The 13,054-nt window shown below is 32.9% G+C and overlaps 1 protein-coding gene across 22 annotated transcripts in view; it reads left to right on the top strand.

The window, feature by feature from the left end:
* Positions 1-13,054, top strand: part of TBC1D5 (TBC1 domain family member 5) — a 567,716-nt gene that overhangs the window by 283,958 nt on the left and 270,704 nt on the right. For 21 of the 22 annotated variants that reach the window (XM_067033841.1, XM_067033850.1, XM_067033846.1 and 18 more), the window contains one exon: positions 10,383-10,452. The exons of the other annotated variant lie outside the window; for it this stretch is intronic. In XM_067033841.1, the coding sequence (XP_066889942.1) occupies positions 10,383-10,452 (70 nt within the window). The remainder of the gene's footprint in view (positions 1-10,382; positions 10,453-13,054) is intronic. 22 annotated transcript variants of the gene reach the window in all.

Below are 13,054 nucleotides of genomic sequence, written 5' to 3'. Positions count from 1 at the left end.
TATTTAGGCACTGAACACGTAATTTGATGTCAGGTTTAGAATTCTCTAGGTCTCAGTTAGATTATCTTTGAAAAGCTACTGTGTGTTTTTGTCTTTGTTGTTGTGGATGGGAGGCATTTCATTGAAACTTGTGTAAGACTAGTAGAAAATCTAAAAATGTCAGTCAAAATTTAAACCAAGTCATTATTTGTATTTTTGTTAAGAAAAATTGTAGCAAAGGGCAAATTACATAATAATCGTCTTTGGCCTTTCTCCAAGTTTTAAACTTTATTTTCAAATATTCTTTGTCAAAACATTTACTTCTAAGGAAGCTCTTTTTAAAATCTATTTTACTGTTTATCTACTTATTTGTAATTGTCTAAATTATAGCATTGGCATTATGTAACTTTGTAGGAAGGTGCTTTTGAAGCCCAGGTGGTCCACAGGAGGACCACACAGGCCAATAGCAGTGTTCTGCTGGGTAGCTCCATTGTGCACCCTCCTGCAATAATCAGTACATGCAACTGATCACATAGGGTAATGTGCAGAATTGGCATATCTCAAAGCAGTCCTCTACTACTGCTGGAAGATGTGACCAAATCTTGTGCCTCATTGATAGCTCATAGCAAATGACGAAACATGAGGCACTCTCCCTGTTTGGGGCAAATTAAATTGCCTTCTACAAGAGACTGTCACTTTTAGCATAGTAGAAGTTTATCATTTCATACTAGGAAAGACTTTGGGATCATCACAATAATCTAGGAAACCCTTTAAAAGTAGAGGATCCTGGACGACACCCACGGTTGTCTCAATCTCATCCTTTTTTTCAGTCTCTTTCTCTCCCACAAACACATCACATGCGTGCACATGCGCACACACCCACACCCTAAATACCTGTCCCCAGGTGATTTGGATGATCAGCATGTTCATGAACTTGGTCTGATCTGGTCCTGCCCTTCTTTGTTGTAGATGTGGATGGTAGGACCCAGAGAGGTTAATTTTGCATTGGAATCCTCTTTACTTGATTGATTCCTGGTCTACTTTGTTTTTTTCTGAGACATCAAGCAGCTTTAAATCCATGGAATGCCTGGAGAGACAGCAATTTGTCCAGTAATGACAATGAAAATAAATAGAAATATTTGCATTTGTGTGTTATTACATGTTAACTTAAGTTGGGTAGTTATATTTGTGATTATTTTTGGAATTAGACCTTGTTTCCATTCAGTCTCAGAATCCTTAATGAATTCTTCTTAAAGCTTGTTTTATTCTGATGCATGTGTAATATTGTATACTATCCTGTATATGATAGTTTTAGTTTATTACTAGATTGACTGTAGTTTTAGTTCTTTATCTGCATTTTATCAATACCAAGAAACGTATATATTCAGCTCATGGATTAGATAGCTTTATATTTCAAGGCTCTGATTTTATTTAATTTTACTATTTTTCCACTTGCTTTCTTTGTATCATATTCAGTGTTTGATATCATCATCAGGAAGGATATTAAAGTATACCACAAATCTTGCACAGAGTTGTATAATTCATGGAATAAAGTTTTGTTAATTATAAATTTTATCAGAAATAGTGCTCTTTAGGGAATTCCTTGGCGGTCAAGTGGTTAGGACTCCATGCTCTCACTGCCGAGGGCCCCGATTTGATCCCCGGTTGGGGAACTAAAATCACACAAGCTGTGCAGTGTGGGCCAAGAAAAAAAAAGCAATGTAGAAATAATGCTTTTTAATTGCTAAGAAGAGTTACAATTTTCAGTTATTTAAATTATGAATAAGTTTATTCTCTTTACATAGCACCAATAGACTTCTACTTTTATTCCTTTATAGCTAACATTTATCAAGGAACTTACATTGTGCTACATGCTAAACTAAGCTCTTTATCTGCACTTATCTAATTTTCATAACCACACTTTGTGGTAGAAACTGTTATCTTCATTTTACAGATGAGGAAACTGAAATATTGAACAGCTAAGTCAGAGGGAAAGTAAATGGTGGAGCAAGTACTCAGGTCTATCTTGCCTGAGCCTTAGCTTTTAATCATGATGCTGTAATATGTCTACTTTATAATTTCATTAAACTGAACAGGGGAGTTTAATTTTACCAATTCATTAAGTGTTTTCTTTCCTGGGAATTACTTTAAAGTTTAGTCAAAGATCATCATCAGCATTTTTTTTTCTTAAAATTTTACAACCACTTACCTGTTTTTCCATCTATAGACATACATATTTGCATTTACTATACTTGAAAATTTTCCCATTTTCCTTCAGTAATTGACTTCTAGCTTTATTCCTTTGTAGTCAGAAAAGATACTTTGTATGATTTCAGTCTTTTTAAATATATTGAGACTTGTTTTATGGCTTAACATATGGTATGTCCTGGACAGTGTTCCATGTGCACTTGAGAAGATTGTATCTGTTGTTGGCTAGTGTTTTATGTCTGATAGGTCTACTTGGTTTACAATCTTGTTTGAGTCTGTTTCCTTACTGATCTTCTGTCTAGACATTCTGTCAATTTTCATTGTAGAACTGTTTCTCCCTTCAATTCTGTCAATGTTTGCTTCATATATTTTCGTGTTCTATTGTTTGGTGCATATGTTTGTAATTGTTATATCTTCTTCATGGTTTGACCCTTTTATCAATATATAATGTCCTTCTTTGTTGTAGCAGTTTTTGACTTAAAGTCTATTTTGTCTAATACTGGAATAGCCAAGTATCTCTCTTTTTGGTTATTTTCTTTTCCATACTTTTACTTTGGTTCTTAAATGAGTCTCTTGTAGACAACATACAGTTGCATCATGTTTTTTTTAATCCATTTTTGCTGATCTCTGCCTTTTGATTGAAACTTCATCCATTTACATTTAAGTTAACTACTGATATGAAAGAACTTACTTCTGCCATGATGCTGTTGTTTTCTGTATGTTTTATACCTTATTTCCCCTCATTTCCTCCATTACTGCTTTTTCTTGTGTTTTGTTGTGTTTTTCTGTTTTTGTTCTGTAGTGACCATTTTGGTTCCCTCTCATTCCTGTTGTGTAAATTTTTAGATCTCTTCTTTGTGGTTATCATAGGGATTAAATGATAAAATTTAAATCTTAAATTTTTAACAATCTACTTCAAGTCGATAACCAAACTTAATTTTATAGCATACAAAATATGTGCTCCTATACTGCTCTGTCCTTTTCCCTTTTAATGTTGTGTCATAAATTGCATTTTATACATTGTTGCTCAGTTGTATTAACTTATAATTATTTTTATCAATTTGTTTTTTATATCCTGTAGGAAACAAAGGGTGGCATCACAATCCTTAAATACAACAATGCTGGCTTTATGTTTGCTCACATATTCACCTTTACCAGAGATCTTTATTTCTTCCCACAGCTTTGAGTTATTGTGTGGTATTCTTTCCTTTCAACCTGAAAGACTGCCATTAGCTTTTCTTTTATGGTATGTCTAGTTTCAGCTTTTGTGTTTCTAGGAATGTCTTAACTTCTCATTCATTTTCAAAGGAATATTTTGCTAGATATAGAATTCTTGGTTGATAGCCTTTTTTTAAAGCACTTTATGTATAGATATAGATATATATAGATATATATCTATACATACATATCATCCCACTCTTTTGGCCTGCATGTTTTCTGATGGGAAATCATCTATTAATCTTACTGAGGATTCTCTGTTGTGACAAAGTACTTTTCTGTTGTATCTTTCAGGATTCTCTCTTTGTTTTTGTCTTAGAACAGTTTGCTTATAATGTGTCTTGGTGTGAGTCTCTGAGTTAATCCTACCTAGAGTTAATTGAACTTCTTAGATTTGTAGATATTTGTCTTTCGTCAAATTTGGGAAGTTTTTGGCCATTATCTCTTCAAATATTCTTTCTGCCTCTTTCTTCATTTCTCAGACTCTCATAATGCATATGTTGATGTGCTTGATGGTGTCATACAGGTTTCTTAGGGTATGCTCGCTTTTCTTCACTTTTTTTCCTATTTTTGCTCCTCAGACTCCATAATTTCCATTGTCGTACGTTCAACTTTGTTATTTTTGTGTTTTGCCTGCTCACACCTGTGATTGAGCCCCTCTAGTGAATTTTTCAATTCAGTTATTGTATTTTTCAGCTCCAGAAATTCTATTTCCTTTTATTATTTCTACCTCTCTATTGATGTCATTTTGTTGATTTATTCTCTACATGATTTCTTTCCTTTTTTGGTCTATGTTTCCCTTTTGCTCTTTGAACATCCTTAAGACAGTTGTTTCAAAATCTTTGTCTAGTAAATCCAGTTATTTCTGAGGAATAGTTTCTGTCAATTTATTTTCATTCCTTTGATGAGCCATGCTTCCTGTTTCTTTGTATGCTTCATGATTTTGTTGTTTTTGACAGCTTGATATTTAAATATTATATTGGTTTCTCCAGAAATCAGATTCTCCCCTTCTCCTGGGTTTGTTTTCTATATTCAGGAAGACCATTTCAGTCCATTTGTTTAGTTATTCTCCTGAAATATTTTTTATTTTTGCAAAGACTTACTGTTTGACATACATAGTCATTGAAGTCTTTATCTCTTAGGTTGTGTTCAGCTAGGATTTTAACAGAGATTTTCTGAATGCCAGGAGCTAAGAAGAGTAGCAAAACCCCGAACCTCTCCTTGTCTTTTCAGATTGTCTCTGCTGCAGCAGTCCTTCATCATTTAGCCAAGCTTGCATTCCTCCTAGTGGTCAGCTTCAGGTGGAAACTTAAGGGTCTTCTCAGTTTCTGTATCATCTTGCATCTTTCCCTGGATATGTGCATAGTGTTCTATGCATACCCATATCTATGCAGTGTTCCCCTGCATACCCAGGTGCTTTTGAATGTCCTAATTTCTCAAAGAAACTCTCGCTAGCTTTTTCTCCCAGGCCTTAGGTGGTCTATTTTATGTTTTGATTGTATTCTTTTGCCCCAGGCATCTGCTGGCTCTTAATTTGACTTGCAGTGGGTACAAGAGCAAAGCCCACCATTTTTTTTTTCCTCTTTTTTATTTAGATGAAAAAGAGATGAACATCTTATGTCAGTTTTTCAGGTAGCTCCTAACAAGTTAGAATTGATTTACACAATACTTTGAAAATATGGTCTTCTCTGCTCCCTCCAGAACTAGGTACTATTCTCCTGGGAACTAGCTTACTTCTTACTTACACTGGGAATTAGCTTACTTCTTCAAGACTGCTGCTGATCTAGGGAGATGGTAGAACAGGCAAGTAAAAACCCCACAAAGCTTTCCAGTTGCCTTTTTCTTGGCTCATTGTTCACTTGGTTCTTGTAAATCTTTGACTATTTTCCAGAGTCATTACAAAGTTGGTTCCGACAGTTCTAGTTTTTCGACATTTCTGTGGGAGGATGAGAACTTTGAGCTGTATCTTCTGCCACTCTGCTGATGTCATTCTGCTTTCTTTTTAAAAAGAATTCTGTTCAATATTTAAAAAGAATAACAGAAGTATTATCTTCTTAAAATTGTGCACTTGAAATGTTATTTATTTAAAATAGTTCCTATGTATTTGTTTTACATCTGAGTTTCATTATCTAAGTTAATAATTTGAAAATATTATGTAGAGAACTAAATATGGCCATTAAATCATTAGAATGTAGATAAATTAACAATGATAGAGAAAATGGAAAATTATTAAATAAACAAATTTCCTGTATTTACTTGAGCCCTGGCTCTTAAACCTAATGGGTGGTCCTAGATTTTTAGCATAAATAATTAGCCTACAGAGCCTGTTGTTTACCTGATTCCTGAAATGAGGTAATATCCTTTGCAGCTACTGTTTTCATAGATGATGCTCAGTTATTATGCTTTGCCTTAACTGTGTCAGTGCATGAGTATACTTAATTTATAGATTTTTTTTGAATCATTCACTTTGAATGGGATTTCAGATTTAACTAAAACATTTCAGTAGTAATCCTCATTCATTTAAAAGACACACAAGGTTTTAGGTGTTTATACTATTCATTTATGCCATATTATCCTATCACAACTAAAATGTGGCTACCCATAAGTTTGCTTTCAACTTAAGTTTGAACCAAATATTTTCCCCTTACTATTAATAATTAATCACACATACATGATGACATTTCTCTAACAATTCAGAGATCAGCCTTTTTAAAACTTATGTAATATTTTTCAGAATTCATACTTAGTACCATGTGATCCTCTAAAACTTGACTTTTTTTAACATGTAAACTGAAGAAGGCACAGTTGAGTAGGTGTGCTTTCTTACAGCATTATTCTGGTTGTTTTTAACCTAGCCTCGTTTAAAATCTTCATCCTCCCTTAAAAAGCAGGTATTTGTACATAAAAAGCACTCTGGAAATCTACTGTAAACCTTAGTTCATCATGGTTTCAGCAGTGCACAGATAGATACTGTAAATGCTCTTAGCTAAACATGACTACAGTAAAAGCTAAAAAAGGAGTCCAAATTTAATTTATCCTATTTAAGTCACCGTTATACATATTATTGCTTTAATAAGTTAGATACATATATGTTAAGAATTACTAATGGAAAATACTATGCTCTTTGTATCCTCATTAAAAACAATGTAACTATGAGCATATTTTTTTAAATCAGCCAACTTATTTTAATTATGAATGCTATGAACTCATTTCACAAAGTTACTTACCAATTAATGAGAAATGAATGTGTTATGTAAATTTTAAACTGTAATGGTCACAGATAATTGATGAATCATTCCTACAAATGTATATGTTGTACAATCTTACACATACATATAGTGACATACAAAATTTGTATGTTATATATTGTATATAATTTATAATTTATTTAAAATTTACTCAGTAAACATCCATTTTATTTTACTGGCTTAGTTTACATTAAATATTGGAATACCTTTAAAGTCACAATTGTATTTTTAAAATTTACTCCTCTGTTAAATTACTTTTCAAGCAAATGAAAGGAACTCTGTTATCTTAAAACATATTTAAGTATTTGTGCTGTTTGGTCATTTAAAGGCCTTTGTGTGAGATTACTTTAAAAATGTATTTTTGCGTGTGTGTGTTTGTGTGTTTGTGAGAGAGAGAGAGGGAAAGTCTGAAAACAACCTATGTATCCTTGTTAGAGTTACAGCTACCTGACAACTTAGTTCAAGAATCAGAACAGCTACAAAAACATCATATTAAACTCTCTTGCACCCTCTGTTGTTATTTTTGAGGAACACTACATATACTTTCCCATGGCTGTATTGGCATTAGACTTACTAAAATTCTGATAAAATTAATACTTTGTTATACTTACCTCCAGATTAGGTTGATAGTAAAGTAGCATTTGTTTTTAATTCTTAGTTGGTCTTTTCTTGGGAAACAGATATGTTTTTGTTGTATAACAGCTTAAATGAAAAGTGAGCCTTTCTGTTTGTCTTTGATCTCTCCTGGTTACCAGTTTTAAGCCCCTCCAAGTGTTTCACAGAAATGAAAATCTCTACTGGATATAGCACACTGTATATACCATTTTCCAGAATTACAAATTCTGTCTGTTCCTTGGTAAACCTTTCAATTGTCAGACAGTTACCTTCCAAAATAAGAGCCTGGAATTGTCCATACTAAAATTAAGAATTTATAACTGTAAGGAACAGATGTTTTCATAAATATTTGCTATAATTAATTTCATCTAGAGGATTGAAGGAACAAAGCAGTTTTCCCACTTCAAAAGTTTATAGCCTTTTCCCCATACAGCAAACTCTGAAATCGTTTCTCTAATATTGTGAGAAACAACTGTACTCCTTATTTGGTATGTTTTTGAGAAAGAAAAGCTGCTGTTTTTCCTTATTACAATCCTTTGAGGGTTACATTTAATGTGATATATTCGTTTCCATACAGGTATAAAATGAGGAAAGCTTTTGTGATGTATTTTGATGACAAAACTTTGGTGTTTAAAAAACTGAAAATCTCTTAATTATTTGAAGTATTTTATATTTATTATGATAAATATAAGCAGAGGGCAAGAAATATTCCATTGGCTAGATTTTATGTATTTAAGTAATCATAATCTTTAGTTTTAAAGACAAAGCTTATATTTTAAATGTATGATATAGTACTTACTCTGTGCTGATTGTGGAACATTTTACAGGAAATGTCTGCAAGCTGTTAAATAACATGTGTTGTAGGAAATTTTCATTTAGCAAGACAGGGAGAGACTAATTTTCCTTAAATCTTTTTAGTTTATTTATGATAATACCATTAATTTTTTTAAAAAGCAAATGAAGTATGTTGCATGAGTCATCTTACGGTACCCATGTTTTCAAAGAATTAACAGTATACTCAACTAGATTGATCTTAAACATTTAAGTGTTTTGGATTATTTTCTTCTATAAAATTTGGCAACATTTTCAAATGCTGTAATCCATTTTAGGGTATTTGTTTAATGAAAAAAAAAAACCCAAAACCTGAAAGTGTATTTTGAAAAAAATTGTAGACTTAAAAGTTCAGTAAGTGAGCTCAGACCAGTTCTCATTCTTCTAAACAGTTTGGTGCAGCTGCAAAGATTTTGAAAAGAACCAACATTTTTGACTAGTCAGTCAGCTATAGAATGTGCAAAGAAAAATAGGTAGCTATCATTAAAATTACACTTTCACTTTCAGTAACCATTAATGAGCAACATAATCATATATGTATGATACCTTAAGTGCTATATTTAGTAATTTAAAATAATCTCACCTCTAAACTGAAAGCTCTGTAATTACTATTTGACTTAACCAGGACCACTGTGATAATCTCCCGTGGTACCTTAGAATGTTCAAAGTGGAGTGAAAGTATAAATAACAATTGAATAAATCATTTAAATTATTAAGCTTTAAATATCTTAAAAGTGAATATAACCTAATGTTTGAAAGTTGCATTATAGGAATTAGGAGTATAAAATTTAATCAGATTCTGGTCTATTTAATTTGTTTCTAAGAATAAATGATATATTTAATAGTAGTATTTATGGTTTCCTAAAAACTGCTTTTAAGTATATATTTAAAATTTTAAGCTAAAATTAATTTTCTGTCAGTAAGATGTATATCTTGTCAGTAAGATGTATTATGGTATTGGCAAGCATTTGTTTAAACTTCTTTAGCAAATTTATTTTTATTCTATGATCTCTAAACTGTAGGTATGAATTTGCTCTGATTTGATTTTATGAATATGCTTGAGAGGAATTGTTTTTTTTCCCTAAAAGTTTGATATTATTACATGAGGCAGAAATACCTTTTGATGTTGTTGTTTTTTTATTTTTTTAAACTGCTGAACTTTTGCCCACAGTTAAAACATAAAGTTTGGGGAAGACTATTAAGATGTATTAAAAGCTCTTTAGGGCTTCCCTGGTGGCACAGTGGTTGAGAGTCCACCTGCCGATGCAGGGTATACGGGTTTGTGTCCCGGTCCAGGAAGATCCCACATGCCGTGGAGTGACTAGACCCGTGAGCCATGGCTGCTGAGCCTGTGCTCCGCAACGGAAGAGGCCACAACAGTGAGAGGCCCGCGTACCGCAAAAACAAAAAACAAAAAAAACCTCCTTAGAATGCACTTTTTTTTTTTACATTTTTATTGGAATATAACTGCTTTACAGTGGTGTGTTAGTTTCTGCTTTATAACAAAGTGAATCAGTTATACATATACATATATCCCCATATCTCCTCCCCCTTTCGTCTCCCTCCCACCCTCCCTATCCCACCCTTCTAGCTGGTCACAAAGTACCGAGCTGATCTCCCTGTGCTATGCAGCTGCTTCCCACTAGCTATCTATTTTACATTTGATAGTGTATATATGTCCATGCCACTCACTCCATGCCAGCATACCCTTCCCCCTTCCCGTGTCCTCAAGTCCATTCTCTAGTAGGTCTGCATCTTTATAGAATGCATTCTTGATCACCACCTCTCAGCTTTCTGTTCTCCCTCTCTGCAGACCAGATTCCTAGAGAGTGGAGGACTGGGGGGCCAGGGGGTGAGGTTGGCCGGGGGAGGGTATTCCAAGTCTGCTGTCTACCTGCTCTCTTTTGACTTTGCCAGTGGACAGGACACTAATAAAAAGTTGCCCTTTGTTTTTAAACATTAGTTTGTGATTAAATGGTATATAAATTTTAGTTTTGTCTGTGACTCATAAGCAGAAGATGGCTATATTATACTTCATTTGTTCCTGTTTACAATTACTTCTGTAGTATTCCTATCCAGGTTAGGAGTGGTGGTGTTAGTCTATATTTTAACATCAAAATGAATTTTTTGTTTAAAGGACTCTGATTACAAAAGATATTTGGGGGAGGGATAAGGGGATATTTGTTTTTTTGACTCAATAACTGCATGGAGCTGTCACACAGTAGCTTTTCAACTGAAATACTCAAGTTTCATAATCTCAGTATTTAAAAATTTTTTTTCCAGGAGATTCAAATCAAAATGGAAGAAGAACAAGTTCTACTTTAGACTCTGATGGAACTTTTAACTCCTATAGGTAGGTGATGAATACATAGATATATAATATTACAAGATATCTGATCTTACAGGGTTCCAAAAAATCTGACAAATGTGAAAAATATTGTGGTATGCAGTTGTCCTGCAGACTTATTGAGTAATTGAAAATGTAACATTCTTAGTTCTTGAGTAGATGGACTTATTGTAGATATCTGTCGTTATCAGGGTAGGATGATTAGAATGAATGCACATGTAGTATTAAGCTTCAATAGAATCCATTTTTGTTTTTGTTTTTCCAGTATATCTTTTACAGCACTAAAGGCTTCCTTTGTTTAAGTTTCCTGCTAATACAGAGTGTAATGCTTGTGAGCATCTCAGAGAGTATAAAATATAATCCATGGTTACATTAAGTGCTGTTTGTTAACATCCCGTTTGGCTCTTCAGCAAACAGGGCAGTTACATCTCAATTAACAATTTTTTAAAAGGATACAGCAATTAAGGAAACATGCATCTTATCTAGTTATTTGTTAATATTCTCTTTATAACTTGAATGTGTTTGAGTAAATGTTTATATATTTTGTATCTTCTTAACAGGGAAGCCTAGGAAGAAGAAAGATCAATGTTTTTCCAGTAATATTTAAAAATTCATATACTAAACCAAAATGATGTAAGAACTAGGTTGTTTTCTTTTGGGGAATAAGAAGTAGTGATTGAGTAATAATACATTTCGGCATTATAGGTAGCAATGCAGATTCTTAAAGAAGTACTTTAACTGGAGTACATTGTCCTTATGGTTAATAAGTTCCGATACTTGTGTGTTGATGCTATAAAATATATGCAAGAACCACTGTACACTTGGAAACTCATTTGAATATTAAGCTATAATTCCTTCTTTTCTATAATAAATATGGAATTTATGCTGAGAATCTTTATCTTTTGCTTGAACACATATTCTGTATACCTAGCTGGAAATATGTCATTTGTTTCTTCAGATCCCAGGCAAGCTTATATTCAGGAAGCACTTAATAAAAGTGTAGTAATTGTGAAAGTTTTTACAGTTTGTTTATGAATTCCAGAAATGAGGTGGTAATTGAGATGCTTGACATCTTTATTTTATACCAGTTGGGGTCTTTATAATCAGTCATTCAAGTGTCACGGATACTACAGAAGGCTTATGTTCCCATGGTGTTCTAGAAACGTATTATCACAGCAGTAAAAGCTCACGTGTTGTCATTATGTTTTCTCTGTACCCATCCTACCTTATAAATGTTGGAGTTCTCCAGAACCTTCTTTTAGTGCTGAAGTGTAATATTAAGTTTGGAATTTGACATATTAAATAATAGGTAGAATCCTCTATCTGAACATGTTGCTCATACCAAAAAAAAAAAAAAGATGAATATAAAAGATACTTATTTATTTATTTATGGCCATGCTGCACAGCTTACAGGATTTCAGTTCCCCGACCAGGGATTGAACCTGGGCCAGAGCAGTGAAAGTGCAGAATCCTGACCACTAGACCACCAGGGAACTCTCTGTAAAAGATATTTAAATAAATACTCATGTTTGTCATGTAACTGAGGAATGCTAAGATTAATATGTGTGAAATCCATGGTGGAAATATCAGTATTAGATATAAATACAGTTAAAAAAAATCCAAGACAAAAGGAAAATAAAGATGTATTTCAAAGGCAGGAAAACCCATATGTATATATCAATTTCATTGATGAATTATACTTCATAACTACATTTGTAGTTAGCTAATTATAGTAACTAATGGACAGCAAGTTAACAGAAAGTGTTAATATGAAGGCACAGTGTTATCTGGTAGTTTATTTTGTTCTTGAGTAGTTTGAAGATTAAAGTATCTTAGTATTATTGAATAATAATTGTACTTTGAAAATGAACTCCTAATGCAACTTTGCACAGTAAATACTAATGTTGTTAACTAATATAGTTTTAATCAATGCCTGTCAGTGTTGTAATGTTAGGATATTAATTTATTGTTGTAATTAAAAAGGCAAGATAGAAAGCTCAGGTAGTACAGTGTATAAAAATGAGCTTTTAATAGTTGGCAGGCCAGTGCTGTTATTAAATAGTATTATAGTATTTAAGGTGTGAAATGAATACTTTTCTACTGAGTAGGCAATAGCTCTTAAAATATAATGAACTTACTTGTGAATTTGACACTTGGGTTAAATGCAGAATTCATAGAAGCACAGCTCTAGGGTATATTTTCATATCAGGTTAACTGATAAAACCTAGGAATTCTTGCAGAATCACACTAAAATGGAACAGAATTGTCAATAAAATTTACTTTTGAAAATGAAAATTATTTTTCCATTACTATCAGAGCTCTTTTAAAGCAAGTAGAAATAGTTTATTAGAAAAATGTGAATGTTCCAACCGTCAAATATCTTTAGCCTAACAAGTCTACCTTTGTGTTTTAAACCACCTCAGAAATCCTGACCGTTCTTCGCAGATAATTCTGGCTGTCAACCTAGTACTAGGATACTCAAGCTATATATGCTGTGTCTTGGGATAATTATTAGCTCTAGTTTTTTTATCTATAGAATGGACATTATAATGTCTGACCTGCCTCCTTCTCACAACTGTTTTAAAGATCGAGATAGGACTGTATAAGG

The sequence above is a fragment of the Kogia breviceps genome, chromosome 5 (genome assembly GCF_026419965.1).
Source record: "Kogia breviceps isolate mKogBre1 chromosome 5, mKogBre1 haplotype 1, whole genome shotgun sequence".
Taxonomy (NCBI): domain Eukaryota; kingdom Metazoa; phylum Chordata; class Mammalia; order Artiodactyla; family Physeteridae; genus Kogia; species Kogia breviceps.
This window is presented reverse-complemented; position numbering and strand designations above follow the sequence as displayed.